Below are 27,780 nucleotides of genomic sequence, written 5' to 3' on the forward strand. Positions count from 1 at the left end.
CAGTGAGGGGAAGAAGTTTGATGCCGTGGGACGACGAGTTAACACATCAGCGGCGACTACCATCAAGGCCGCCAACGCTCTCGCCATTTTGGCGCGGTACGACCGGGAGCTGTGGTTCAAGATCGCTCCCCTCCTGTACTTTCTTCCCGACCACAAGAGGTTGTAGGCTTTCGAGATTTTGTAGGAAAGTGAGGTGACGTCGGATCACGGTTGCCACGGAAATCGCCAACAGAGTTCCGCCAAATGGGCAACAGGGTTTGCCTTCGCCAGGGCTGGCTTGGGGCCACCAATTGTCGTCAGGATGTTCAGTCGAGGGTGTTGGACATGCCCTTTGACAGGGATAATTTGTTCTGGAAGGCCGTAGAGGAGTCTCTTCAGGCCATCAAGGCGGAGACAGCTCGTGCCTTGGGCATGCTACAGCAGCGACCGCCGTCCTTTCGGACCTCAGGCGGCAAATCCCAAGGATCCTACAAAGGTTTCAGTGGAGGTGCCTCATCTTACCGTCAACCCTCCTGTTCGTCGGCCCAGGAAAACGGGGGGCCGTTCCAAGGCCTTCAGAGGAGGTTGTTACCAGGGTCCCCAAGGCGGCCCTTCGGTGGCCAAGCAGGATTGTACCGGCCGTGGCGTTGGGCCCCCACCCGTGCTCCCCGGTGGGAGGCCGGCTGACTAATTTCGTCAGTGTGTGGGAGACCATATCCACCGTCCATTGGGTGCTGGACGCTCTCACCCACGGACACATCCTGGAATTTCAACTGAAGTGTCCCCATATACCACCGGTGGCCCGGCAGGAAAACTGCGTCCTTCAGCTGCTGCAGGCAGTGCGGGCCATGCTGAAGAAGGGCACGATGGAGCTCGTCGCAAAGAGGCTTCGGGGCTCCGGAGTGTACTCTTTTTTTTTTTACTTCCTCGTAAAAAAGACTGGCGGCTGGAGGCCCATCTTAGACTTCCATCATCTAAACAAATACATCAAGTCCCAGAAGTTCCGGATGGTGACTCTTAAGCATGTGCTTGGACAGCTGGAAGAACAGGACTTTCTCCAGTATGGGGTCTGGCATGGATTTAAATGCCCCGTCGTCAGGCTGGGAATCCTCGGTAAAGAAAAAATCGGTTTCAGTCTCTGAACTGTCTTTCTCCTAATAACCAATCACTGGTCTCTGGGTCATACTGCCCCCAGCCAATGACTGCCCTCTACCTAAGCCCCTCTGGCAGCCATTTTTACCGCACGTTCAAGTGTTGGTAGTCCTCGTGCTATAGCTCTCCAGCTTTACTGCGTTTTGTGACTTTTTTTAAAAATGTTGATCTCTATTTTTCGGTCAATCGAGCCTCAATCTCTATCGATCCATCATCCGACTAACGGGGACCCATTTTTCTGAACTTTCTACGCCCCTCGAGGGCGATTTTTCGTCAAGTTCACTTCTTGGAGGATTCCAGAAGATTCTTGGAGGCCTACACCACGTGGACGTGGCCGAGGATAAAGGAGACTCGACGCCTCTGTTCAGGATCTGCCTAGGATGCGGGCTGTGGAACATCTTCTTGGACGATGGCCACTCCCTGTGCCTTTGTTGCCTACATTCTGACCGCTCGCACGTGGAGGCCTGTGCGTTCTGCATGGACATGGTGCCACGCACCATGAAGGACCGTCGCAAGCGATTCGCTGAGTGGCTGCAGACGAAGACCCCAGCGGCAGGTGAGCCCTGGCAGCATGCTTCTCCCAAGAGAAAATCTGAGCTGTCTTCTTAAACCTTAAGTGCGCTCTGGCAAATGGGGCCCAACATAAGGCAAAGCACTGCAAGTCTGTGGGCACCGGGAGCGCTGTTTGTACGGGCTCCGCAGGCAGCCAGGCCGGGCGCAGCATCGCCAACGCAGTCAACCACGCCAACTATCCCCCTCCCTAAGGCATCTATTGATGGAGTGGTTGCGTCCCTGGTAAAGGTTGCAGATGCGGTCGCATTAGAGACAACCCCCAAGACGAGAGGTTCCCTGCCAACTCGGAGGGAATAATCTTTCCTGCCCAATGAGACGATTCCCGTGAAGACGATGATCAGCTCCCCGAGGCAGTCGCCCCTGGCCGAGAAGAACGGTAGTCCTGCCGGACTCATATCTTCTCAAGAAGGAGCTTTTAGGCCTGAAGACAGTGCTTGGCAAGAAGTTTGTCGAGGCCAGGTCCTACAGCAAGGACCCCGATGAGGCGGATGTGGAAAGGGACAAGGGGCGGCAGGGCGGTGAGGAACCAGAGGACACCACGCCACTGCCGACGCTCCACTTGCAACCACCACCACCGACTGACATGTCGGCAGACCTCCTACAAGCTCTGCACACCCTGTGCTCCGATAACGACAAGGATACCCGTGCCTCCGACGGGCGATCCAGCAGTGCCTGGACCATCAGGGGACCCGCCGCCTAAGAGCAGATGAGTCCGTCTGCCGCCACCCTAGCATCCTTCACCTCCATCCCCTCTGCCGAGGGACGAGACGGAGCCAACGGGTACGGACGACTACGACGGAACAGACCTCCCGTCGCCGGTACCCAGGGCTTCTCCACCCTACGAGATTGGCTCATTCCATGCCATGATCTTAAGGCCTCGGAGCTATTTCAGCTTTGGTCTAAAATCGCCCGACTCCTGGACTTCCGGACGATAAGAGGGCAGAGGCACTTGAAATCCTGCAAGAAGGCGGGGTGGCATCGGACCATGCCATCAGTGGTCACGGACATCACCGGCTTCCGACAGATAGGCAACAGTGTTTGCCTTCGTCGATGTGGTTGGCTGAAGGCCTCCAATTTCCCTCATGACGTTTAGACAAGGGTATTGGACATGCCCTTCGACGGGGACAACTTGTTCGGCAAGACGGTGGACGAATCTTTATCAAGCCATCAAGGCAGATACCCAGACGGCACGTGCCTTGGGCACACCAACAGAGGCGGTCCCCCAGAGGCAAGTACCATGGTGCCTCCAAAGGATTCGGGGGCAACTTCTCTTCGTACCTTCACCAACCCCGTTCCTCGGCCCAGGAAGCCTACAGGGGCTGCAGCAAAGCCAGAGTAAATCGTCTTTGCCAAGGCCCCCAAAGTGGGTCGTCCGCGACAAATTAGGACTGAACCGGCCGAACGTCGGTGTGTAGAAGTCCATCTCCACCAACTGATCGGTGCTGGACGCCCTGGCCCATCGACACACCCTGGAGTTCCAAAGAAAGTGTCCCTGCGTTCCACCAGTGGCCAGGCAAGAAAACCTCGTCCCCCCCCCAACTGCTTCTAGAAGTACGAGTGATGCTGGAAAAGGGGGCGAAAGACCTCATCCCGAAGAGGCTCCAGGGCCTCGTCGGGAAGAAGACCGGCGGTTAGCGGCCCATCCTGGATCTCCGCCGCCTCAACAAATATATCGAGTCCCAGAATTTTCGGATGGTCCCTTCAGCGCGTGCTGGGACAACTGGAGGAAGGGGATTTCCTATTGTTGCCGGACTTGAAGGATGCTTATTTTCACATCCCCATCCACAAGGGGCATCTAATGTTTCTACGCTTCGTGGTCCAGGGGCAGCACTGTCACTTCAAGGCCCTACCCTTCAGTTTGAAGTCAGCACCAAGGGTCTTCAAGTGCCTGGTGCCGGTGGTGGCGCGGTTGCGCATGCAGGGGGTCCACGTCTACCCCTACCTGGACGATTGTCTCATCCGAGCGAAGTCAAGGGAACTCGCCGTCAAGCACACATGAGGGCCGTCCGCATGCTCACAAACTGGGGTTCTCGATAAACTATGCAAAGTCCTGCTTGGTGCCATCGCAGGACGCTCGGTTTCTGGAGTCCAGGCTCAACAGTGTTGCGCCTGGCTTCGCCGTCGGAGGACAGGATAAAGGCCATCCTGGGCAAGGTACAAAGGCTGTTGACCATGGAAGTTGCCAGGGCAAGGTCCATTAAGTCCCTGCTCGGCATGATGTCATGCATCTACCTCGTTCGGCTGTGTAGGCTGCGGATGCGGCAAGAGTTCCTTGACGCCGGTTGGATCCAAGTATCGGGAAGCTTCGAAGACCAGATCGCCTTCAACAAGACATTCCGTCGAGCGATTCGGTGGTGGGGCATCCGCACGCATCTAGCGGCGGGCACAGACTTCCATACCCCAGCACATCAGGAGACTGTGACGACGGACGCCTCCCTGGAGGGATGGGGTGCGCACACCAGAAATCTCCACGCAAGAGGCCTTTGGCTACCGGAGGAGAAGTCATTGCACATCAGCGTCCTGGAGCTGCGGGCCGCGTTTTGAGCTCTCAAATCATTCCTTCCGTCCCTCAAGGGCAAGGTGGTGCGGGTCTTCACCGACAACACCACCACGATGCTGTACATTGGGAAGCAGGGGGTCACCAGATCCCTGGCCTTCTCCAAGGAAGCACAGGATCTATGGCACTGGGCCGTCGCCCAGAGGATGTTCCTGGTACCTTTTCATCTGGCAGGAGTGAAGAACACTGTCGCTGACTCACTCGGCAGGGAGCTGCGCTCTTGCCACAAGTGGGAGCTTTGGCAGGATCAGGTGGACCTACTGTTTCGATGATGGGGCAATTCCCAGATCGATCGGTTTGCGACTACGACAAACACTAAGTGCCGGAGGTTCGCCAGCAGGTTTCTCCAGCCGGGGAGCATGGGGGGGGAGGGGATGCATTCTCCTCCTCGGATGGCCTATTCCTCTGTTAGGGAGAATTCTCATTCTATGGCTAATTTCCCTTCCCTATAGAGTCCCCCAGCAGCTTTGCTGGATTTGAAGGTTTTTTTTTTTTCTCCTGCTAAAAGTGACTCTTTTTCCCACTCTTAGGCATATTTGCTATGTGTGTTCTAGGCTATTTTTTGTTTGTCTATGGGGTTTATCTCACCCTCATAGGAACCATCTTTTTACACATGTTACACAGCACCTTCAGTGCAGTGACACAGGGGTGTTGTAGCGACCCCCAAACATAGACTCCATACACTGGGACTGACTACTGTCTCCCAGGGCATGTAAAGTCCCAATTGACTTTACTAGTCAATTTTTATGAACTAAACCAGTACAACCCATCTTACTATGGAGGTACTGGGAAGGGTTAATAGTTTTTCTCTAACGTTCATTTTCGAGGGGTACCATACAGTCCCTCTCAAGTTTCTGGCTGGTGGCAGTGGTTACTACTGTAAATATTGGACCGCAAATATTTCCCTATGGGATTGTCCCATTGTTCGAGGCTACCACTTTTACTAACAGCCTCTAACATACCGCTGGTTTATATTAATACTAACTTTACTCCGGTAGGTTTTTATTGCCAGAACTTTAGAAATATTTCTTTCGCATGTCTTTCTCTATAATCCTAACCCAGTCCGTCCTTTTGGTGAGCTTCTGAGTCAGAGGGGGCTTCACTGGTGAATCCCACCAAAGACCAAACGAAAAAAGGGACCAAAACCAAATCTCAAGAAGGACCTTTCCAACAAGAAATGGCAAAAAGACGACCAGGGCCATTTTGACAAAATGGGCACCCATGGGTGCTTTACTGCTGCAATTGAAGCCAGCGGTAGAAATACTCAATGGTAGAAAAAAAGTAAACCACAGCCACCAGCTATTAATTATAGAAAGGATAATGTAGAAATGTTACACGCGAAGTTAGACAAAGTGGATACTAAGTAACCCCTCCAGCACCCTATTGTAGTATAGTGTGTGCTGGGTCTCTAAAGAGAAAACTTTAAAGTCAATTTCACTTTACTACGCGAAGGGTGCTGTCACAATGTAAAAAAATGATGCCTATGGAGTTTGTCAGACTCCAAAACCAAAAGAAAGTGTTCAAATCAAATACAAATGCATGAGAGAGCGGGGGGAAAAAGGTCTTGCTCTCTCTAGGATAAAAGCTAAAAGTTCAGCAAAAGAGCTGGGGGGTCTCGAAGTTAGAAGGTAATTAGCACATTTCTGAGTTTTCTCCCTAACATTGTTCAATAGTTTGTCTAGTGTCTGTATTCGAGATGCATGTTCTTCAAATGTACCTTGCAATATTCTCCTAAATACCTGATCTGTTTGTCCCTTTTCATGTAATCTCTTTGTGCAAATCAAATAGTCACAATTGCCAGCATTAAATGTGAACTTTAGAAAATGTTTCTGCTGCAAATTCAGTGCAACAGTAATGTCTGGGCACTAAGTCTGTCTTTCGCTTTGCAGGGCGTTTTGACCGGGAAGTAGATATTGGTATTCCAGATGCCACAGGTCGTCTGGAGATTCTGCAGATCCACACAAAGAATATGAAGCTGGCGGACGATGTTGACTTGGAGCAGGTAATCGCTTGATATTGTGAAGTAGATAACCTACAGTGAAAATAGATTTACCATTTTTCAAAGCATCCTGTATTTAGCCTCCGACTGTCCTGGTGATATGGGCATCATGTTAAGCATCCTTCTCTGGAATCCCATCTTGCATACCTTTCAACTCACCTACACTTGGCCAGGGTCACTCAACAGGGGCTCAGTTAACCTTCCCAGCAAGGACCGTCCGTAGTTCCAATGGGATCTTAACTGCCAAAAAAATCTGATTTCACCTGCCTTAGATGGGTTCTGTGTGATCACTGTGCCATTTTTAGTGCAACTACTGAGACTGCCGACTTTAATTTCGACACCGGTTACAAGCTACATATATGTATGTGTGTATGTATGTATATATTATAATTTTTCTTCATTCTTAGGCTTGTGGAATCTGCTTAGATCACATGCTGTGCATAGGCCGACATCTAGTGGAAGCTGCGGAGTGTTTGTTTTTCGAAACTCGAAAAGGGGCGTCGAACTAGGGCGTGCCAGTAATACTATCCCTAGTGTGCCTTCCCATGTACCCATGATCCCTGGCCTCAGCCCTGTACAAGTAGGGAGAGTGGGGGGTGGTCATACAGGCTCCCACACATTATTTCCTACATATACCCGCCCGCTGCCAAATTAATACATATGGAGAGTACTCCGTTTAAATTCTGCCCGAAGTGTAACGAAGTTCCCCAGGGTAGATAAGCACAATACGTGCAATTTGTGTCTCCCACAAGACCATCCCGAGGCTACCTGTCGAGCTTGTATGCTCTTCAAGCCAAAGACACTTAAGGGCTGGGCCCACTACGTCCGGCAACGAGAGGCCATGGACGCCGAAGGGGCTTTTAGCGATGGCTGCAACGCTGACGTATCAGATGGCGAGGGCAGAGGGGTGACTTCAGACGCCCACGCGCAGGCCCCCGACCTCAGAAGACTGGCCAGCGGCCCAGATATGGGGACAACACTCGGCGGCAGAGGCGCAACCCACACCACTCCCTCCAAACACACAAGCCCCAGCAGGGACTCGACACGTGTGTCGAGCGATCAGCAAAAAAAGGCACAGAGAGCGGTCCAAAGATTCTATGTCCTCTGGGCGTTCACGATTGCCCCATGACAAAGACCAACCGTTCACATTTGAGAAAGGTGCTGCACTCTCAATAGTTCCAGAGGCTCGTCTGAAGACTGCTCCGACCTCTATGCTCCCAAGTCAAAGCATGTAGCATCTACTACCGAGATTCGGCACCCTTCCTCTACCACCTCCGCATCTCGACGCGATAAGTCGAAACCCTGGGAAACCCCTAAAACTCACGGAAAACATACCTCTAGTCACGGGAAGGGGGATAAACAACGCAAGAAACCTTCAGAACACCATAAAGAGAAACAGAAGGCCCCTAAGGTGATAGAAAGTGCTCCTAAAAGTAAAATTGTCCCTCCCACTCCTCATGATATGGGCATGGATGAGGATCCAGAACAGGAGAGATTTATTCCCGTTCCAAGGAATGGAACTCAGCAGATATTGATAGGGTAATGAGAAGGATGTCTCTTTTTGCTAATTTTTATGAAAAAGACCCTAATTATTTCCATAGCTATGCGAACACACCAGCTATCTCTGCCCCTTCGGGATCCAAGGAATCTCAACCCCCTTCTAAAAGACTCTGCTCTGAGGCTCCGGCGCAGGGATTGGTTTCAAACCCTTTGCTATTTGAACCTTACCATCCAGAGTCCTATGGAGAGGAGACAAACACATATGCTAGAAGACCAGACAGGGGTTCTTATTATGGGGATGGGGATGAGGACCAGGAAGAGGAAACTGAGGCCTACAATCTTGACTATCCTATTCCTAAGGACCGCCCCCGGTGATTGACTCGCCGATTGACAATCAGCCTCTCCTCAATGAGGTACTGGCTAAGGCAGCAGCTCATTTTCAGATAGACAAAGAGGGTGTCCAAGAAGATGGGGATTTTGCGGAAGAAATCTTAGGGGACAAGAGAGCCATTGCCCAAGCCATTCCAATATTAAAGTCTATCCAGCGTAGAATGTATCCCTCGCTGGTAACCCCAAATCTTACTCGTGCAGTTAACCCACGAGTGGAAAAATTATTCAGGGCTGCACCCTCCGATTTCATGTACATAAGGGGTCAATTAAAACCTGACTCCCTGGTAGTAACAACCACCAGACAGAGGGCAGGTACACCACTAGCTTCTTCTGAAGCACCTCCTGATAAGGAGAGCAAAAGAATATATGCTCTGGGTCGGAAAGTTGCCTCCACGTCAGCCTATCGGGCACGTATTGCTAACAGTACCACTCTTTTATCAAGCTATAACTGCTACCAATGTGAACAAGTAGTTGATCTCGTAGCCTCTGCACCGGAACGACTTAAAGGATAGTTGGCCCAGATCGCAGCAGACGGAAGATCTGTATCTGGATGCAACCTTAAGTCAAACTTTGATGCAGCAGACAATGCGAGAAGATTAATAGCCGAAGGCACAGTAATAAAGCGCCACGCTTGGCTAAGGCAGTTGGGGTTCAAATCCGAAACTCAAGCCACTCTCATAGACATGCCGGTAAGCAGTAGAGGAAGCCCTAAAGACGGCTAAAGAGGAGTACGAGACATTAGTCTCTCGGCCAACTCACAAATAAATCTTCAGGTCAAAGGGGAAACAATAATTTTTGTCGCTTTCGCGTCCAAAACTCACAAAGAAGTTCTAACTATCAAACTATCAAAATCAAGGAACCTCGTGGGGCCAACAATCGGTTCCAGACTTCCTGGGGCTCCCCCCGAGGGCAACGCAGGGGCTGCACTAGAGCCAGAGGCAGCCCTGCCAGAGGTGGTGCGCCAACTGGTGAACAGTGAAGTTTCGCTTCGCGTTTCCCCCCCCCCCCCCCCCCCTTGCATCCCAGTAGGGGGGCGCATTTCCACCTTCACCCATGTATGGGAGGGGATCACTTCGGACAGATGGGTGCTGTCCTGTGTCCACAGGCAGGGTACTGTATAGAACTACTAGGGCGCCCCCACGACCATCCTCCACGACAGAAGGTACACTCGTTGGAATACCAGAAAATCCTTCTTGAGGAAATCGCCATTCTACTGGCAAAGGATGCCTTAGAAATCGTCCCGTGCAGCCAGGTAAACAAGGGTATTTATTCAACCTACTTCCTTGTGCCAAAAAAGATCCGACAATGCGCCCTGTATTAGACTTGCGCCCTGCAAACAAGTATGTCAAGCCACAAAAATTCTGCATGACTACATTGCAAGAGGTAATCCCACTACTAAAAAAGGGGATTACATGGCAGCATTGTATATGAAAGATGCCTATTTTCATATTTCAATGTTCCCAGCACACAGAAGATTCTTGCGCTTCAAGATAGACAACCAGCACTACCAATTCAAGGTGCTACCCTAAGGAATAACCTCGGCTCCAAGGGTATTCACCAAGGTACTGGCGGTGGTGGCGGCACACTTATGCAGGGAGGCAATCCCAGTGTACCCTTACCTGGACGACTGGCTCATTACAGAGTAGTCCCCCCTGATTTGCAGACACAACATCCAAAGAACTACTGACCTCCTCTTCATTGGGCTTCTCGGTCAACGAGAAAAAAAATCAAGCCTGGTGCCAAGCACCTCAAAACAATTCCTAAGAGCTATCCTAAACACCCAAGAGGGGTTAGCCTTTCCATCAGAAAAAAGAATTTGAAATCTGTTGCTGCAAATTCCTCAATACCAAGCTGGTCGCCAAATAAGGGTGCGCAAAGCGATGTGCTTGCTATGCATGATGGCATCTTGCATTTACCTGGTTCCCCACGCGTGGCTGCGCATGCGACCCATGCAGGAATGGTTGGCAAAACAGTGGTCTCGAGCAAGTGGTCAGTGGGACGATCTAGTGGTCGTTTCGCCAACACTAGTATAAAGTCTTAGCTGGTGGACAAGAGAGAATCTGACAAAGGGGAAACCCTTCTACGATCCAGACCGTTGTCGCAACAGACGCCTCCCTAGCAGGGTGTGGAGCCCACTACCGGCACCATGCAGCTCAGGGTCTCTGGTCGCACACAGTGGCTCAGAACCACATCAACCTGCTAGCACTCCTGGTAGTCTTCAGGGTGCTTTGGGTGTTCAAACACTTCCTACCCAACCTGTCAGTGCAGATCCTAACAGACAGCACTACGGCAATGTTTTACTTAAACAAGGGGGCACTCGTTCGCCAAACTTATCCAAGCTTGCCCAGAAAATTTGGAAATGGGCGCTCGAACAGAAGATTTACCTGTCATCCCAACATGTTCCAGGGGATCTCAACTCACTGGCAGGCGCTCTGAGCAGGGATCCCCTCCCAGAGGAACACGAGTGGCGACTACACAAAGTCGTAGTAGACCTCTTAGCTCCTAGGCGAAAACAGGCAATGCCCAGACTGCGCATCCAAGTTCCCCCAGCCAGGCTTCCAGGGGAATGCCCTATGGATGAATTGGTCAGGGATGTTTGCCTACGCTTTTCCACCAACCCCTCTGATGAGGAAGGTGGTAAAGATGCGCAGGGAATTAATGACGCTCATCCTGGTTGCTCCTCTGTGGGCAAGGCAACCATGGTATCCACACCTACGCAAACTGGCGGTGTGCGACCTCAAACTCCCGTGCCGGTACAACCTACTCTCCCAGCACTAGGGGCTAACAGTGCATCCCCAACTCTATGAACTTGGCTGCATGGCTGCTGAAGTCCAGAGTTCGGACATCTCAATTTACCTTAGAGATGCATGGATATCCTAAAAGAATCAAGAAATCCTAACACGAGGCACTGTTACTATGACAAGTGATAATCCTTTGAGGACCAAGAATTTGGCATGGTAGAAGAGCAAACCGGGACGGGCTACCATGGGGATGATGAGGACCAAGAAGAGGAAGACCCTGAAACCTACAGAGTAGATTCCCCGGTAGAAAACGAAGTCCTGGTTACCAACTCCCCTGTCGATAACCAACCCCTCCTAAACGAGGTTCTCGCACGTGCAGCAGAACATTTCCATATTGACACCCACGGTGTCCAGGAGGAGAGGGACTTCGCCGAGGAGTTAGTGGGAGAAAGGAGGCCTGTTGCCCAGACCATCCCTATCCTTAAGTCCATTCAGCGAAGAATAGACCCGTCCCTGGTGAACCCGAACCTCACCAGAGCAGTCAATCCCAGGGTTGAAAAACTTTTCAGGGCAGCCCAGTCTGACCCTCTCTATATTAGAGGACATCTGAAGCCAGACTCCCTAGTTGTCACTAACACTCGTAAGAGGGCTGGAACACCCTTGTCATCGTCCGAAACTCCTCCAGACAAGGAGAGCAAAAAACTAAATGGTTTCTGCAGGAAAGTAGCCTCAACGTCCGCCTATTAGGCAAGGATTGCAAACTCCACCACCCTGTTGGCCAGCTACAACTGCCATCAGTGGGAAGAAGTCGCAGCACTCATAGCCTCTGCTCCGGAACCTTTAAAGGGCCAGTTAGCTTGGATTTCCGCTGAGGGTAGAGCCGTGTCTGGTTGCATTTTGAAAGCAACCTTTGACGCTGCGGACAACGCAGGCAGATTGATAGCAGAAGGCCCTGTTATCAAGAGACATGCGTGGTTACGGCAGTCTGGTTTTAAAGCAGAAACCCAGGCATCATAGTTGGACAAACCGGTGGAAGCCGATCTGTTTGGTAAGGCGGTCGAGGATGCACTGAAGAATGCCAAGGACGAATACGAGACACTTAAGTCCCTTGGCCAGTTAACCAATAAACCCCCTAACCAGAGAGGGACTAGTAATTTTCGTCGCCCACACAGCCAAAATTCCCAGAGAGGATCTAACTATTCCCAGGGGCAGGGTACACAGTGGAACAGCCAACAGTCTACCCAGGGTTACGGCAGGGGTAATAGGAGAGGTCGTGGTAAAGGCAGAGGCAGCCCCAGCAAAGGAGGCGGCACGCCTCCACCAAAGCAGTGACGCTCAGTTCAGGGTCCCTTCTCACGCAACCCCAGTAGGGGGATGCATTTCCAACTTCACCCAGGCTAAGGAAGAGTACACATCAGACAGATGGGTGCTGTCAACAGTATCCACAGGGTACTGTATAGAACTACTGCAGCGTCCCCGGAACCATCCTCCACGACAGAGAATACACTCTTTAGAACATCAGAAGATTCTCCTCGAGGAGATCGCCATTCTGCTAGAAAAGGATGGGATAGAACTCGTCCCGGGACACCAGGTAAACAAGGGTATTTATTCAACTTACTTCCTTGTGCCAAAGAAAGATTTGACAATGCGCCCAGTATTGGACTTACGGCCTGCCAACAAGTATGTCAAGCCCCAAATGTTTCGTATGACTACACAACAAGACGTAATCCCCCTCCTAAAAAAGGGATTACATGGCAACCTTGGATATGAAGGATGCCTATTTTCATATTTCCATGTTCCCAGTGCACAGAAGGTACTTGCGCTTCAAGGTGGACAGTCGGCACTACCAATTCAAGGTACTGCCCTTCGGGATAGCTTCGGCACCAAGGGTATTCACCAAGGTACTGGCGGTGGCGGCTGCACACCTACGCAGGGAGGCAATGCTGGTGTACCCTTATCTGGACGACTGGCTCATAACGGGGGAAACCCCAGTAATTTGCAGGACAAACATTCAAAGGACTATCGACCTCCTCCACGAATTAGGCTTCTCAATCAACGAGAAAAAGTCAAGCCTGGTGCCAAGCACCTCCAAACAGTTCCTAGGAGCAATCCTAGATACTCGAGAGGGGTTGACATTTCCTTCAGAGGAAAGAATTCGGAATATACTACTGCAAAGTCCACTATCATTCCGGTCACCAAATAAAGGTACGCAAAGCAATGCGTTTACTGGGCATGATGGCGTCATGCATTTACCTGGTCCCCCACGCGCGCCTGCGTCCCATGCAGGAATGGTTGGCGAAACAGTGGTCTCAGGCAAGTGGTCAGTGGGACGATCTAGTGGTCATTTCGCCAACACTAGTACAAAGCCTTCACTGGTGGACAAGAGAGAATCTTGCACAGGGAAAACCCTTTTACGATCCCGAAGTACAGGCGGTAGTCACTACCGATGCATGTCTGACGGGGTGGGGAGCTCACCATCTCCACCACACAGCTCAGGGTCTCTGGTCTCCCTCAGTGGCCAAGAACCACATCAACCTGCTAGAGCTTCTGGCAGTATTCAGAGCGCTTCAAGCGTTCGAGCCCCACCTACTAAACCTGTCAGTGCAGATCCGGACGGACAGCACAACAGCCATGTTCTACCTGAACAAGCAAGGAGGGACTCGTTCGCCAAATCTGTCCAAGCCTGCCCAGAAAATCTGGATATGGGCACTCAGACGGAACATCTTCCTGTCATCACAACATGTTCCAGGGGAGCTCAATTCCCTAGCGGATGCTCTGAGCAGAGACTCCCTCCCAGAGGAACACGAATGGGTTCTACACAGAGAGGTCGTAGAAAATATCTTCTCTGTGGGGTTTCCCCACTATAGACTTATTCGCCACAAGCGAAAACCAACAATGCCCAGGATTTGCATCCAGGTTCCCCCAACCAGACTCCCAAGGGAACGCCCTGTGGATGAACTGGTCAGGGATGTTTGCATACGCTTTTCCACCAACTCTTCATCAGGAAGGTGGTGAACAAGATGAACAGAGTCTATGACGCTCGTCCTAGTTGCTCCCATGTGGGCAAGACAACCGTGGTTCCCACACCTATGCAGGATGGCGGTGTGCGAGCCCATCAAACTTCCAGCCTGGTACAACCTACTGTCCCAGCACCAAGGTCAAACAGTGCATCACCAACCCAACTCAATGAACCTGGCAGCATGGCTCCTGAGGTCATAGAGTTTGGACATCTCAATTTACCACAGAGGTGTATGGACATCCTAAAGGAATCTAGGAAACCAAACACAAGACACTGTTACTTTGACAAGTGGAAGAGATTCGTTATCTGGTGCCAGAGTAGACAAATCAACCCAGTTGATTGCACTCCTTCCACTATTGTTACATACATGCTCCCCCTGCTAGACGCAGGATTGGTTTTTAACTCGCTGAAAGTACACCTGGCAGCCCTGTCAGCATACACCACTTCCCATAACAAGGTCTTGTGGTGGAAAGTACCAGTAGTTAAAGCCTTCATGGAAGGAGTAAAGAGACTTCACCGTCCTATTTCAAACCCACCACCAGGGTGGGACCTTAATGTGGTGCTATCTAAGCTCATGGGACCCCCTTTCGAGCCCATGCATAAAAGCAGTCTCAAACACCTGACTTATAAAACGGCCTTCTTAGTAGCTATTACTTCTATAAGAAGGGTCAGTGAAATTCAGGCTCTGTCAGTGCAGGATCCCTTCTTTACTGTCCATAAAGACAAACTGGTTTTACGCACACACCCTAGGTTCTCACCTAAGTTTATATCTAAATTCCACGTAAACCAGTCCATCGAGCTTCCGGCTTTCTTCCAGTACCCTCAAAGCTCGGCTGAGGTGAAACTACACACCCTAGATGTGCGTAGGGCGGTCCTCTACTATGTAAATAAGACCAGACCGCTAAGAAAAACAGATCAACTGTCTCCGTAGCTACAGGCAGAGAGGGGGGATCGCGTCTCTAAAGGTGCCTTCTCGAAGTGGATTATTAACTGTATCCAGCTGTGTTACTCACTCTCTGAAAGAACTCTGCCTTTCACGCCAAGAGCCCACTCTACTAGAGGCATTGGGGCCACTCTGGCTTTCATTGCAAATGTACCCCTTGACACCATTTGCAAAGCAGCTACTTGGAGCTCTATTCAGACTTTTACTCAGCATTACTGCATTGACACCCATTCCAAGGCAGATACACAAGTGGGACAAGCGGTTCTAAGACACTTATTTGCTCATGACCCTTCTCACATCCCACCTCCTTCAGGTACTGCTCGCTAATCTATGCACAGCATGTGATCTAAGCAGATTCCACAAGCCTCAGAAGGGATACATTACTCACCGTAATCGTATTTCTGATGCTTGTATCTGCTTAGATTCACATGCGACCCACCCTTCCTCCCCTCCGAGAGAAGGCGCATGGTTGCTTGTAGTCTTACCTTTCTATCTGCTTGGATTATCTGTACTCGCGCTACTCCTCATGCTACCTCATGTCAGAAAAAATACAATCTGAGGATCCTAGACGCGTGAGGGATCTTGGGTACAGTGGACGTCACACTAGGGATAGTATTACTGGCATGCCCTGTATCGACGCCCATTTTCGAGTTTCGAAAAACAAACTGTAATACTCCGCAGCTTCCACTAGATGTCGGCCTATGCACAGCATGTGAATCTAAGCAGATACAAGCATCAGAAATATGATTACGGTGAGTAATGTATCCCATATATGACAAGTAGAACTGAAAACCCCCTGAAATTCGACCGTTGTGATAAGCCAAGCAACCATAACTCGCGCCACCACCGCGCACTACTAAATATAACACCCATGACATCAAAGATGACATCACAAATATGATTTGTGATCCTTCTAGTGAATGTTTTATAACTGACTGAAATAAATTAAGTGTTTTTAACAAGAAACCTTGAGTATAAGAGTATTTGAATACTTGTAATTATAGACCTCTGTGTAACATCGTTACAGCTCACATTACCTCTTGATCAGCTTGGCTGCTCAGCAACACTACTACAAAACTGTGTAGTACAGATTTATGAAAGGTTGGTTTTCCTTACACCTGTAGTCCTAGTTGTGTGTAGTGGTCCCAAGAAGTACTGCATACAAACTTTGCCTAACAACCATGGACTTGTAGATGGCTCTATTACCCCGAGTTCAAGCATCTTGTTGACTTCTTGCTTTATGTGGGTTCTTACATCCTGTAACCTCTGCTTTTAACAGGTAAACAGTCACCGGTGAGAATATCATGCTGGCCCCAAGGGGTCAAGCCTGGTGATAGTGAAAACTGGGAGGCAAACTGATTCAACAGAGATTTGCAATCCTCCTGTTGTTCCAGTGTCAGATTAGAAGAGAGATTAACTCCTATCTTCCCATCTAAAGGTTGTCCCCTGAGGTCAGGTAGCGGTTCACTCTCCTCCTCCTGAGCAGGGGCTAGAAGCAAAGCTCCCAGTTCTGGTCTAGAGACATAGGCTTTTAGACGGTTGGTGTGAAAGACCCTGGGGGCCTCCTTAGGATTGCCTAAATCCACCAAATAATTGACATCTCCACGTTTTCCCACAACCTTGAAGGGTCCAATCCATTTGTCCTGTAAGGCCCTCTGCCTTGTAGGTACCATAACGAACTAGCTGGTCTTGAGTAAACTCAACCATGTTGGCCTTCTGGTCATGCCAATGCTTCACCAGAGCCAAACCTGCTTTAAAGTTATCAGAAGCTTCTGTCATTGTGTGTGTCATTCTCCTGCGGAGACCTAACACATAGTCAGTGACTCTCGCTGGTTTGGGGGAAGGAGCACTCTCCAATCCCTCCTTAATTAGGGCCAATGGACCTCTAATTGGATGACCATAGAGGAGCTCAAAGGGACTAAATCCAACTCCCTCCTGAGGGACTTGTCTATAAGCAAAGAGAAGGCATGGCAGTAGAAGGTCCCACTTTCTTCTAAAGCACCTATCATGCTCTTCATAGTACAGTTAAACCTCTCTACCAGTCCATTCATCTGGGAATGGTAGGCAGTTGAGAACTTGTAAGTTACTCCAGGTTCACTGTTGAAGAGGCCATCCTCTCAGTACAACCTATGCTTCCCTAGCTCTTGCCCTTCCAGCTGGGAAGCTGCCTGTTGCCGAAGTCCTTCAAGAGTAGGACACTCTCTTTGACCTCTGCTGAAGTCTGCCCTAGAAGGGCCATCTTCTGCCAGTAACGACTGCAGCTCAGGATGTTCTTTAGGATCCAGATCTCCAACGGGCGGGGAGGTCTTCCTGCTCTGAATCTTCAGCAGCTTATTCAACCTCTCCTGGTTGTTTCTCACTCCGCCTCAGCTGGTGTAGTAGTCACAGGTGACTTTGGACAGTCCTTTCAGGGATGTCCTTGTTGGATGCACAGAAGTGTAATCCTTCTGGTTTCCCGAGACCTTGGGTTTCCCCTTTGTCTCCTTTTTCCTGGAAATAGAAGTTGGCATTTCCTGTGGACTGGGTGCTATAGGTTCTCCTGTAACAACCTCTTGAGTCCACTAGGATTTGCTCTCTGGCCTTCTTTGTCTGTTCCTGTTTCCTTTTACTGGGAGAACTGGGGGTGCTTGATACAACTACAAGAGTCTTTAAGTCATTCCCCAACAGGACTCTCCCAGTCGCCTCACTTTGTACCTGGGTTTTCTGACAGTCATGTTGCAATGGATGAGAGCTGGTAGTCTTGGAAGCAGTTGGACAGGGCCTCCAGCAAGCTTAGTGAGGCCTTTAGGTGACTTGGCAACATCCTCAGGTTTGAAAAAGGTTTCATCCACCACTGTAATGCTGGCCCAGTGTCTCTAATGGCAGGGGTCTCCTGACCATTTACAAGTACTCTCTCCTTGTAATATTCTTTTGTGTTATCTGGAATTAAATTATAGACATCTAAATTCTGCTGTTCCCGCAGACCCAGGGACACAAACACTGGCAGAGACTCTAATGGGGTCTTCAGCCAGTACTTGAAAGTTAACACTTGTCACATGTACTTCTTCCTCTGGGGAGAAGGCTAAGGAGGCAGTGTGGATCCCTGAAGGTTTAACCTTTCATCTGGGATCCCCTTTCACATTGTCAGTTGACCCACAAGCATAACATTTTCCAAATGTTTTCACAAATGGGGGCTTTTGGTGACCTCCCTCTGGTTTGGCACCAGAGGTTTCACTAGCCTGATTCGGTTTCCCTTGTGGCTTACCCTCTTTTTGTTTGGGGCCCTCTTTTGGATTGGAGGTATTGAATTCTCTTTACCATCTTTATTTTGCTGCTTCCCTTCATCCTTTTTGAGTTGCCCCAATATCCTTGTGAGTAGACCTGTTGGCAACCTACAAGTCAGCAGCCTTTGCTAGGTTCTTGGGATCAAGCTCTTTAGAGTCAGCCAAGTGCTGTCTCAGCTCAGGAGAGCAGGCATAAAAAATGGATTCCAGCTAAAATAGATTTCGAGGATATTGGGTCATCCGACGTATTCCATATCTATAACAGTAATCACCACAGTTGTGCTGCTTCGGAAAATCTTTCGGCGCCTGCGTCGATGACGTCAATATGCCGCCCTCGAGGACGACCTCCGACAGCCAACGTTACTGGATCTTATAAGTAGGACGCACAACGCCCGTAGCCTCAGTTCCATTTTTTCCGCGAACTTGTTCGCTTCGGAGATCTCGGCGCGCCTCGACTCTTTGGAGTTTCTGTTGTTTCTCGGTTCTTCGAACCTGTTCGTTTTGTGAAGTTTCTTCTTCGTGAAGGCTGTCTACCTCGTCTTCCACCCCGCGTCCGGGATTTCAGAAGTGCAGAGACTGTGGGTCCAAGATGTCGGTTACGGATTCGCACGACGCCTGCCTCTGGTGCCTCGGGGAGGCCCATGACATGGATGACTGTGTCGACTGCCAGTCGCTCGCGTCTAAAGCCTTGCGGGAGCACAAGAAGTTATCGGTAGGTAAGGTGTCTAAGCCACGGAAGTCGGGGTCTGCAGGGCTTTCGATGGAAGATTCAAGAGGCGACTCTCCGCGTCGTCAGAAGTCCAGTGGGTCTCGGTCCCGGAGTCGGTCCCGCCACTCCTCTGCCTCTTTGATGCACTCCCGGAAGCGCAGTCATCGGTTGCCTTCCCCGTCCTCTTCCGAGAACTCCGCCCGTCGGTGGGTCGCTTACCCTACCAAGCAGGCGACGCTGAAGGAATGGGCTTCGGGAAGAAAATGTTAGCGATTCTCGAATCGCAGGCCACCGGTCCGTCCTTGCCTCCGAGTGGGGTCGGTCGTGATTGGTCGAGAGACGCCTGCCAAGCCTTTGGGCTCGGGTGGTCGGCACGATTTGCGGGAGAGGTACCGCTCGGACAAGAGGAATCGTTCTCGTCATGCCCGGTCCAGGTCACGGTCCTCGACGCGCTCGAGACCGTGTGAACCTGTGATGTCTTTGAGCAAGACGCCGGCGCTGGGGTCGTCGACTGACTCTTTGGAGGCCCCGCCTCCGAAGAAGTCGTCGGCACCCAGGCTGTCGAAGGACACGCTCGGGGCTCAGGCCTTGAGGCCTGTGTCAAGGCCATCGATGTGGTCGGTGCCGCGTTCAACGCCAATTCACTCTATGCCCTCGACGTCTTTCGAGGCTGTGTCGACGGGGGTACCCTGATGCTCGGTGGAACCCCCTAGAAAGTCTCTGGCCAAGGTCAAGAATGGCTTTGGTTCACATTCTGTGCCTTCTTACCGCCATCCTGAGTTTATTTCAGAGGTGGATGAGGGCTCTGATGATGGCATGGTTCCTAATTCGGTGTCAGACGAGATTCTCTCGGGCCATAGCCAATTTGAAGACCTGAGGCAGTCCCTGCACGATGCTAGTGGGCTGGACAACTCTCCGGAGTTGAGTTTTGTAGGCCTGAGCCTGGCACTCATGTCAACTCCTCGTACCGGCGCCTTATGTCGAGGGTCACCGAGTACTTGGGATGGTCGGCTCACCCGGGGAGTTTTTCAGGATGACCTTGCGGATATCCTCAACCTTGGTCCACCAACTGACCCGGTACTGCCGTTTCATATGGCTGTGCAGAGGAGGGTGGCGGCGGCTTGGACTGCTCCGGAGAGTCTCCCGACAGTGAGCAAGTCTTTGCCGCGAAATTACCGCCCAGCCAGTAGCGACCCCTGCTACTTGTCAAAGCACTCCACTCCGGAGAGTTTGGTGGTGCAGGCGGCTACGGCTCCGGCAAAGCAAGCATCATATCCTACCATCCCTCCTGATGGGGACGACAAGCGTTGACGGCTGGGCGAAGAAAGTGTTTTCTTCAGGGGGTATGGCGCTTCAAGCGGCCAACTCTGTATGTGCCTTGTCATTTTTCACGCACACTCTGTGGAACTGTTTCCTTAGCGGCTGAACATATTCCTGAAGGGGACGAATGGGATGGTTTCCTTGCCATGGTTCAGGATGGCAAGAATGCCATGTGAGGCCATTCTGTCGGATTTGGACATGGCAGATTGCGTCAGCTGGTCCATGGCGGCGAGCACCGTGATACGCAGGTTTGTGTGGTTGCGGAAGTTGGGGTTTGCTCCCGATGTGCAGTCCCGGCTCCTCAACATGCCCTTTGATGGGGAACATCTTTTTGGCAGCAAGGCTAACGAGAGCCTTGAGAGGTTGCAGACCTCAAAATCTGCAGCGAAGTCGTTGGGCGCTGCAGTTTGACAACCTCCGCCTTTTCGTCCTAGGGGACAGCAATGGAGGGGAGGTTCCTTTCGTTATTACTCGTCCTTTGGTAAAGCGAGAGAAGCTGCCAGTCAAAGGGGCCACTGTAGGAGTGCCAGAGGTGGAAAACAAGGTGCTCGAGGTGCCAAGGCCGCTCGGGCTGTTGCCTCTTTGCCCTCAGGCAACGCTGCAGCCACTTCAGCTCAGTCATGAGGCCATGTCCCATGGTTCGCCGGTTGGGGGAAGGCTGGCGCAGCATCTTGCAGAGTGGCGCGCCATTACTTCAGATGTGTGGGTTCTGGAGATCATAACCCACGGCTACTGTCTTCCTTTCCGGCAGAGGCCTCAAGACAATCCACCAGGGAATCGCTTTGAAGAGTCCGGATCCGCTCCTTGCGCAGGAAATTCAATCCCTGCTGGAGAAAGGCGCCATAGAACTGATGCCTGTAGTGGAGAGGAACAAGGGATGGTATTCCCCTTATTTTTTGATTTCCAAGAAAGACTGGGGATTGAGACCCATCATGGACTTGCATGGTTTGAACAAACTCCTCAGGAAGGACAAGTTCAAGATTGTTACTCTCTCTCAACTTCAGGACTGGTTGGTGTCTCTCGACCTCAAGGACGCTTATTTTCATGTGCCGATACATCCAAAGCGCAAGAAGTACTTGGGGTTCGCGGTTGGCGACTCGCACTTTCAGTTTTGGGTCCTGCCTTTCGGATTAACCTCCGCCCCGAGGGTTTTCACCAAGCTCATGGTAGTGGTGGTGGCGCACCTCAGGAAAGGTGGGATTCACGTCTACCCCTACCTGGACGATTGGTTGATCAGGGGGCGCTCTACCGATTAAGTCCTGGATCATCTGTCAGTCACCTGCCACTCCCTCCACAAGCTGGGCTTCTCCCTCACTTTACAGAAGTCCCATTTGACACCAACTCAGAGGCTCCAGTACATCGGAGCAGTGCCCGACGCATCCCGGGGGCAGTGTTTTCCTCCCCAGGTGAGGGCTCATCACATTCAGCAGATGGTGCACAAGTTTCAGCTTGCTCAGTCTCCCAGCGTTCGAGTTCTTGAGATTGCTCGGCCTCATGGCATCCTGCATTCTTCTGGTGCCGGAGGCCAGGTTGCGGATGAGATCTTTGCAATGGTCACTCAAGCTCCAGTGGTCTCAGTCCTCCGGCAGGATGTCAGACCCTGTTCAGGTGCCGTCCTCGGTCGCCCAGGACCTTCTGTGGTGGGCTGTCGAAGACTATCTGATGAAGGGGGCTCCAATTTGGCTACCCTGGCCGGAGGTGATGATCGTGACGGACGCATCCCTCACAGGATGGGGAGCTCATGCCAACGAGTTGACAGACAGCGGTCGTTTGACTCCGAGTCAAGACTCCATATCAATCTGTTGGAGCTGAGGGCCGTCAGGCTAGCCCTGAAGGCTTTTCTGCCGACTGTGCGAGGGAAGAATGTCCTGATCCTGACGGACAACACGGTGGCCATGCACTACCTCAACAAAAAGGGGGAGGCAGGGTCACTTCCTCTGTGCAGGGAGGCGATGCAGCTCTGGTTCTGGGTAATCCAGCAGGAAGTTTCGATCTCGGCAGTTCATCTGGCCGGAGACGAAAACGAGACGGCGGATGCTCTGAGCAGCCAGAGCATGATCTCTCACGAGTGGGAGTTGGCTCGGGAGATTCTCCTGGAGATCTTCGCCCTTTGGGGGACCCCTCACGTGGATCTCTTCGCCTCCATTGTCAACCGGAAGTGCGAGAGGTTCTGCTCGTGGGAATTTCTTCCGAAAGGAGCCTAAGGAGACACGTTCGTGGTGAAGTGGTCATTCCCACTGCTGCACGAGTTTCCTCCAGTCCCCATCATTCCGCAAGTGCTGCGGAGGTTCGGTTCCTGGATGATCCTCATTGCTCCGACGTGGGCCCGGAGGACGTGGTACCCGGACCCTCTCGACTTGTCCATCTGCCCTCCACGTCGTCTTCCCTACCGAGACAGTCTGCTCTCACGGGAGCGGGGTCAGGTGCTCCATCCAGAGGTCAGATCCCTCAACCTTCACACTTGGTTTCTGAAAGGTTGAGGTATAAGGATTGGGACCTCCCTGAAGACGTGATGGAGGTGTTGCTCTCGGCCAGACGGCCTGTGCCTGTACCGTTGGAGTAAGTTCTGCGACTGATGCAGGGTTAAGAATGTGGGTCCTTTTGCATGTGACATTCCCATGGTTCTATCTTTTTTGCTTTCTTTGGCCCACAGGGGCCTTCAAGTGGGTACCATTAAAGGTTACCTGGCGGCGCTGTCCATATTTAAGCGCTCGTCTGAATTTCCTATTTTAAAATTCCTTCAATTTCTCAGTTTCTGAAAGGGCTCACTAATGTGTTCCCTCCGTCACCTTTCCAGGTGCCCGGTTGGGATTTGAACCTTATCAAGTTTCTGATGGGTGCTCCATTTGAGCCTTTGCATTCATGCCCTTTGAGACTGTTAACTCTTAAAACTGTTTTTGGTTGCGGTCACTTCCGCTCGCTGAGTGAGTTACAGGCACTTTCAGTTATGCCACCCTTCACTGTGTTTCATAAGGACAGGGTTGTCCTTGGAGTTCGTCCTTCCATTCTTCCGAAGGTGGTGTCGGAATTTAATTTAGGCCAGAAGGTTGTTCTTCCGGCGTTTTATCCTCCTCCACATCCTGGTAAGGAAGAGGAGAGGCTCATAGGCTTGATCCTAGGAGAGCGTTAAGCTTTTATATTTCACGCATGTCCTGGGTCAGACTGGACGATCAACTCTTCATTGGTTACGCTGGAAAGCGTTTGGGACCAGCTGTGACGAAACAGACTTTGTCTCGCTGGATTATTTTGGCTATCTCGGAGTGTTACTGCTTGGCGGGTAAGGACCCATCGGTTGGTTTACGGGCCCATTCTACCAGGGGTATGGCTGCCTCTACTGCCCTACAGAGGGGTGTTCCTATTCGTAATATGTGAGGCAGCCACCTGGGCTTCTGTACATACTTTTGTACGTCACTATTCCCTCGATTCCATCCTGGGCAGGATCTGGCCTTTGGCAAGGCGGTCCTTTACTCTGCAATTTGATTGGGCATTCTAAATTTCTGTTTTCTAAATTCTTATCCCACCTCCTTGAATTGGTACTGCTTTGGGAGTCGTCATAGATATGGAATACGTCGGAGGACCCAATCCCCTTGAAGAACAAGTTACTCTCTTACCTGGTAACGTTCTTTCGATGGGATGGTCCAACGATGTATTCCATATCGCTCCCTCCCTGCCTTCCCCGCTACAGAATTTCTTTTGCAGCTTACGTTTCCGCAAGGCTTTGTGTGGTCAGACTGGCAGAAGACTGGTGTCACACGTTCTGGGAAAAACTACAACTGAGGCTACGGGCGTCGTGCGTCCTACTTATAACATCCAGTGACGTCGGCCGTCGGAGGAAGTCCTCGAGGGCAGCGTATCGACGCAGATGCCGAAAGATTTTCCCAAGCAGCACAGCTGTGGTGATTACTGTCCTAGATATGGAAGACGTCGTCGGACCATCCCATCGAAAGAACGTTACCAGGTAAGAGTAACTTGTTGTTCTCATTCCTTCAAAAGTGCTAACTCTGTAACCCTTTACCCAACCATCTGAGCGCTTCAAACATTCACACACACCATAGCCCAAGGGGTACCATCATTCTTTTTGAGGGTCCTAAACCTCTTAAGGTACTGGGAAGGAGTTTCCCCAAATCTAGCTATGAAAGCTAGCTTCACATTTTCATACTCCAATCTTTCAAGTTTCCCCCACCTCCATTACCGCATCAGTTGCAAACTGGGGGAGCCTAGACAAAAGGCGTTACAAAATACCATGTCATTATCAACCCATTCCCTGAAAAACGCTGAATCCCATAGTTATCTAAAGGAACCAACCGATTCAAAATATCGGGCTTCATCTCATACATACATACAGCTTCCTTAGGCATGCATGGTCTCTTAGGACTGGAAGACCTAGAAGACTCTGGGATGGAAACATTTTCAAGAGCATTTTGCATTTCCATTTCACCGAGTTTGATTTCTTTATTTACTTTCAGTTTGCATTTGGTGCCTTTTGAACTCTAACTGAAGTCTAATTTTTTTCAAGAGAGGCACATTCTGGACGACTCAGTACTGGACCTGGTAGGGTCCCTGTGGCTAAAGGTTGAGGCCCAAGAGCTTGTTGAGGTAAAGGGGTGCTCACATCCTGAGACTCGTCTAACTCTTCTGACCCTTCAATAACTTCAGAGTTACACTCTGAATCATTATCATCCTCCTAAACATTTTCCACATTTTCTGAAGGAGTAGGGGTGACAGCCCTACTTCTCAGACTTTGATAATTCAATCTTTCAATCAATTAGTTATTCTTTCCTTTAACAGGGAGATTCCTGACATTACACATCTTTCAGTTGGTCTGTTAGAATGATCAGGGCTTCCTGTCTGAAGTTATCCATATCAGGCATGATAAAATTGATTTTCTAGTGGTGCTTAGCCTTGTGAAGGTTACTATTTAAACAAAAGTAAAGCAGAACTCTCAATTTAACAACTCTACAATTTATCCTCACCGCCTGCCACCAGTGTTGGGCACAGTTTGTATTCAGTACCCTTTGGGACCACTAAACACAACTAGGACTCCAGGAGTAAGCAAAACCAACCTTTGGTATAAGTCTGTACTACAGGTTTTGGTAGCGGAGCTGAGCAGCCAGGCTTATCTCAAGAGGGAATGCGAGCTGTAAGGATGTTAGGTCTACAATCACAGGTGTTCAAAAACTCTTACACTCAAGGTTTCTTGGTTAAACACTTATTAATTCATTCAACAGTCAGTTATAAAACATTCACTAGAAGGAGGCAGTTAACTATCGTACACAAATATACTTCAGTACTATACACCTAAAGTTTGAGGCATTCAGACTACTTTGAAGGAGGAGCAAAAAGGCATAGGTTACCAGAACATAGAAAGAATACAAATATTAGTGCAGTTATTTAGAGTTCACCAGAAGAGTCAATTCAATAGGCTAGGCCAAAGGCAATGGGCTAAAGTCTTGGATAGGGTAAGGCAGTTCTGGTAGATAAACGGAAAAGTCTGCAACGGTTCTTGGGAATAGTTTGTAGCAAGAAGAATCATATGTTGGGTCACAAGCTGATTAGGCCTGTGAGTTGTGAAGGTTTCAAGCACTTTCACAGCGAGAGGCAAGTAGTCTGTCTGATTTTACAGTACCGTTTTAGAATGAAGAAAAAGATGCAGCTGGTGACCTTGGTTCAAGCAGATCTCGCTGGTCCTGGGCCTCAATCGTGGGGATAAGCGGTAGGATGTTGGGGGGGGGGGTGGGGGGGTACTCCTGCACTGCCCTGGTACTGGTCAAAAAGCTGGCAACTGGCAAATCTTCAATTCCGGTAGCTGTAGTCAAGTACGCAAGCTGGTGTCCCTCCAAAAACCAAAAGAAACAAATGGTTCAAATAAAAATACATGAGTGTGGGAAAAGGTCTCGCTCTCTCCAGTAAAAGAGCTGTGGTCTTTAAGGTAGAATGGAATTAACAGAGAATTGAGAATTTTCCCCAACACCGGCCTGACTGGGAATATTCATGAGTATATGAATCCATGCCAGACCCATGCTGGAGAACCATAGTTGCAGGTAAGTAACATTTACCTTACAATGCATAGTTTCAGTGTTTCTTTGGACTTGTGTTACAATTCCTTGGTACTGATTCTACGGCCCTATCTCCATCATAAGATGAGCCTGGCTGTCTACGTTACCCTGAACTCTGGTGGTACGGCCTTATACTAAAAGTGGAGTCTTGTACTGCCTCAGTTCAATGGTTTTACTAAGCCCTTCGTTGCACTTCAGGAAAACTGTCCTAACTCGAGCAATAACATGTGCAGGATTATAAATGACCTTAAAGTACAAAGTACCTGCTGCACTCTGCTTTTGTTCATATTTGCGCTTCATCCCTTGTTGTTTCTTTAGGTGGCCAATGAGACCCATGGACATGTTGGTGCTGACTTGGCTGCTCTGTGCTCAGAGGCTGCTTTGCAGGCAATCAGGAAGAAAATGGATCTAATTGATCTGGAAGACGAAACCATAGATGCTGAAGTGATGAACTCCTTGGCTGTGACCATGGATGACTTTAGGGTAATCGCCCACTGGCTATTTCATTAAATCCATCTTTCCTAAACTAAAGGTTCTGCCATCTAAAGACATTTTAATGGGTAACGTTTTTCCATTTTGTGTAGTGGGCATTGAGTCAGAGCAACCCATCGGCACTTCGCGAGACTGTTGTAGAGGTACCTCAAGTGACTTGGGAAGACATTGGTGGTCTTGAGGACGTGAAGAGAGAACTTCAAGAGCTTGTACAGGTTAGTAGATGCTACTGTTATTTAAACTGCATGGATAAGGATTTTGCAGGATTCTTATGTATTAATGTATGGGGGTCACAGTAGAAGATTCATTCCCCCCCCCTTTATATTGAGGCTGTCATCATGAAATAATTTAAATTTGACTTTTTGCCTTTCACAAACATTTCTGTTGTATTTGTCAATAAGAATCACGTCTCGATTCTTCACTGATCAATTAAGTCCGACAAGCTTAGCAAGACTGGCCTTTAGATTAATGTGGACATAAAGCCATGACCAGCTGGAAACATACTAGCAATGAAGTCTACAGACATGTGATGAGCAATATTGACATCCGGGCATAGTAGTCTATGCAATAGGCTTGGCATATTGATTAAGATGGATGTTGTCTATCTGCTTTCTGAGATGCCACCCTATTGTGGTGAACAGTTATGGACCCTAATATCAAGCCAAACTTTATCTGGGTAGTGTGACGGAGCAGCAAGGCTTGAACCTAAGAGCAGGAGAGGGGTGAAGGGCCCAGTTAAGCACACACAGAACACACTTAATAATACAAATTAGGCAGAATGTTTAAAAAGTTATTTAGGTCGCAGACAAACTCTTAGCAATGAAAAACCACAGTGAGTAACTCTCCAAAATTCACGATTATCTAGACATTCACTTTGGTTTTTCTCTGATAGGTGACCCACTATTTACTTTTAGAATCGATTTAAAGCAGTTTTCAGAATACTGTCAGCAGATTGGACAAAAATAACCATTAATTAGTTAGAGAACGAACATGCCGAGAATAAAGATGTTAACACTACACTTAATATTCCTTTGCTCATGATCGATTGTTGCCATCTTTTCTAGCTAGCAATCTTCTAGCAGGTTAT

At 49.9% G+C, this 27,780-nt stretch overlaps 1 protein-coding gene across 1 annotated transcript in view; it reads left to right on the top strand.

The window, feature by feature from the left end:
* VCP (valosin containing protein) overlaps positions 1–27,780 on the top strand; it is a 274,541-nt gene that overhangs the window by 118,370 nt on the left and 128,391 nt on the right. The window contains exons 10-12 of the mRNA XM_069626812.1: positions 6,151–6,263; positions 26,520–26,684; positions 26,786–26,908. Of these exons, the coding sequence (XP_069482913.1) occupies positions 6,151–6,263; positions 26,520–26,684; positions 26,786–26,908 (401 nt within the window). The remainder of the gene's footprint in view (positions 1–6,150; positions 6,264–26,519; positions 26,685–26,785; positions 26,909–27,780) is intronic.

The sequence above is a fragment of the Ambystoma mexicanum genome, chromosome 6p (assembly GCF_040938575.1).
Source record: "Ambystoma mexicanum isolate Mex_15411 chromosome 6p, UKY_AmexF1_1, whole genome shotgun sequence".
NCBI classification, from domain to species: Eukaryota; Metazoa; Chordata; class Amphibia; order Caudata; family Ambystomatidae; genus Ambystoma; species Ambystoma mexicanum.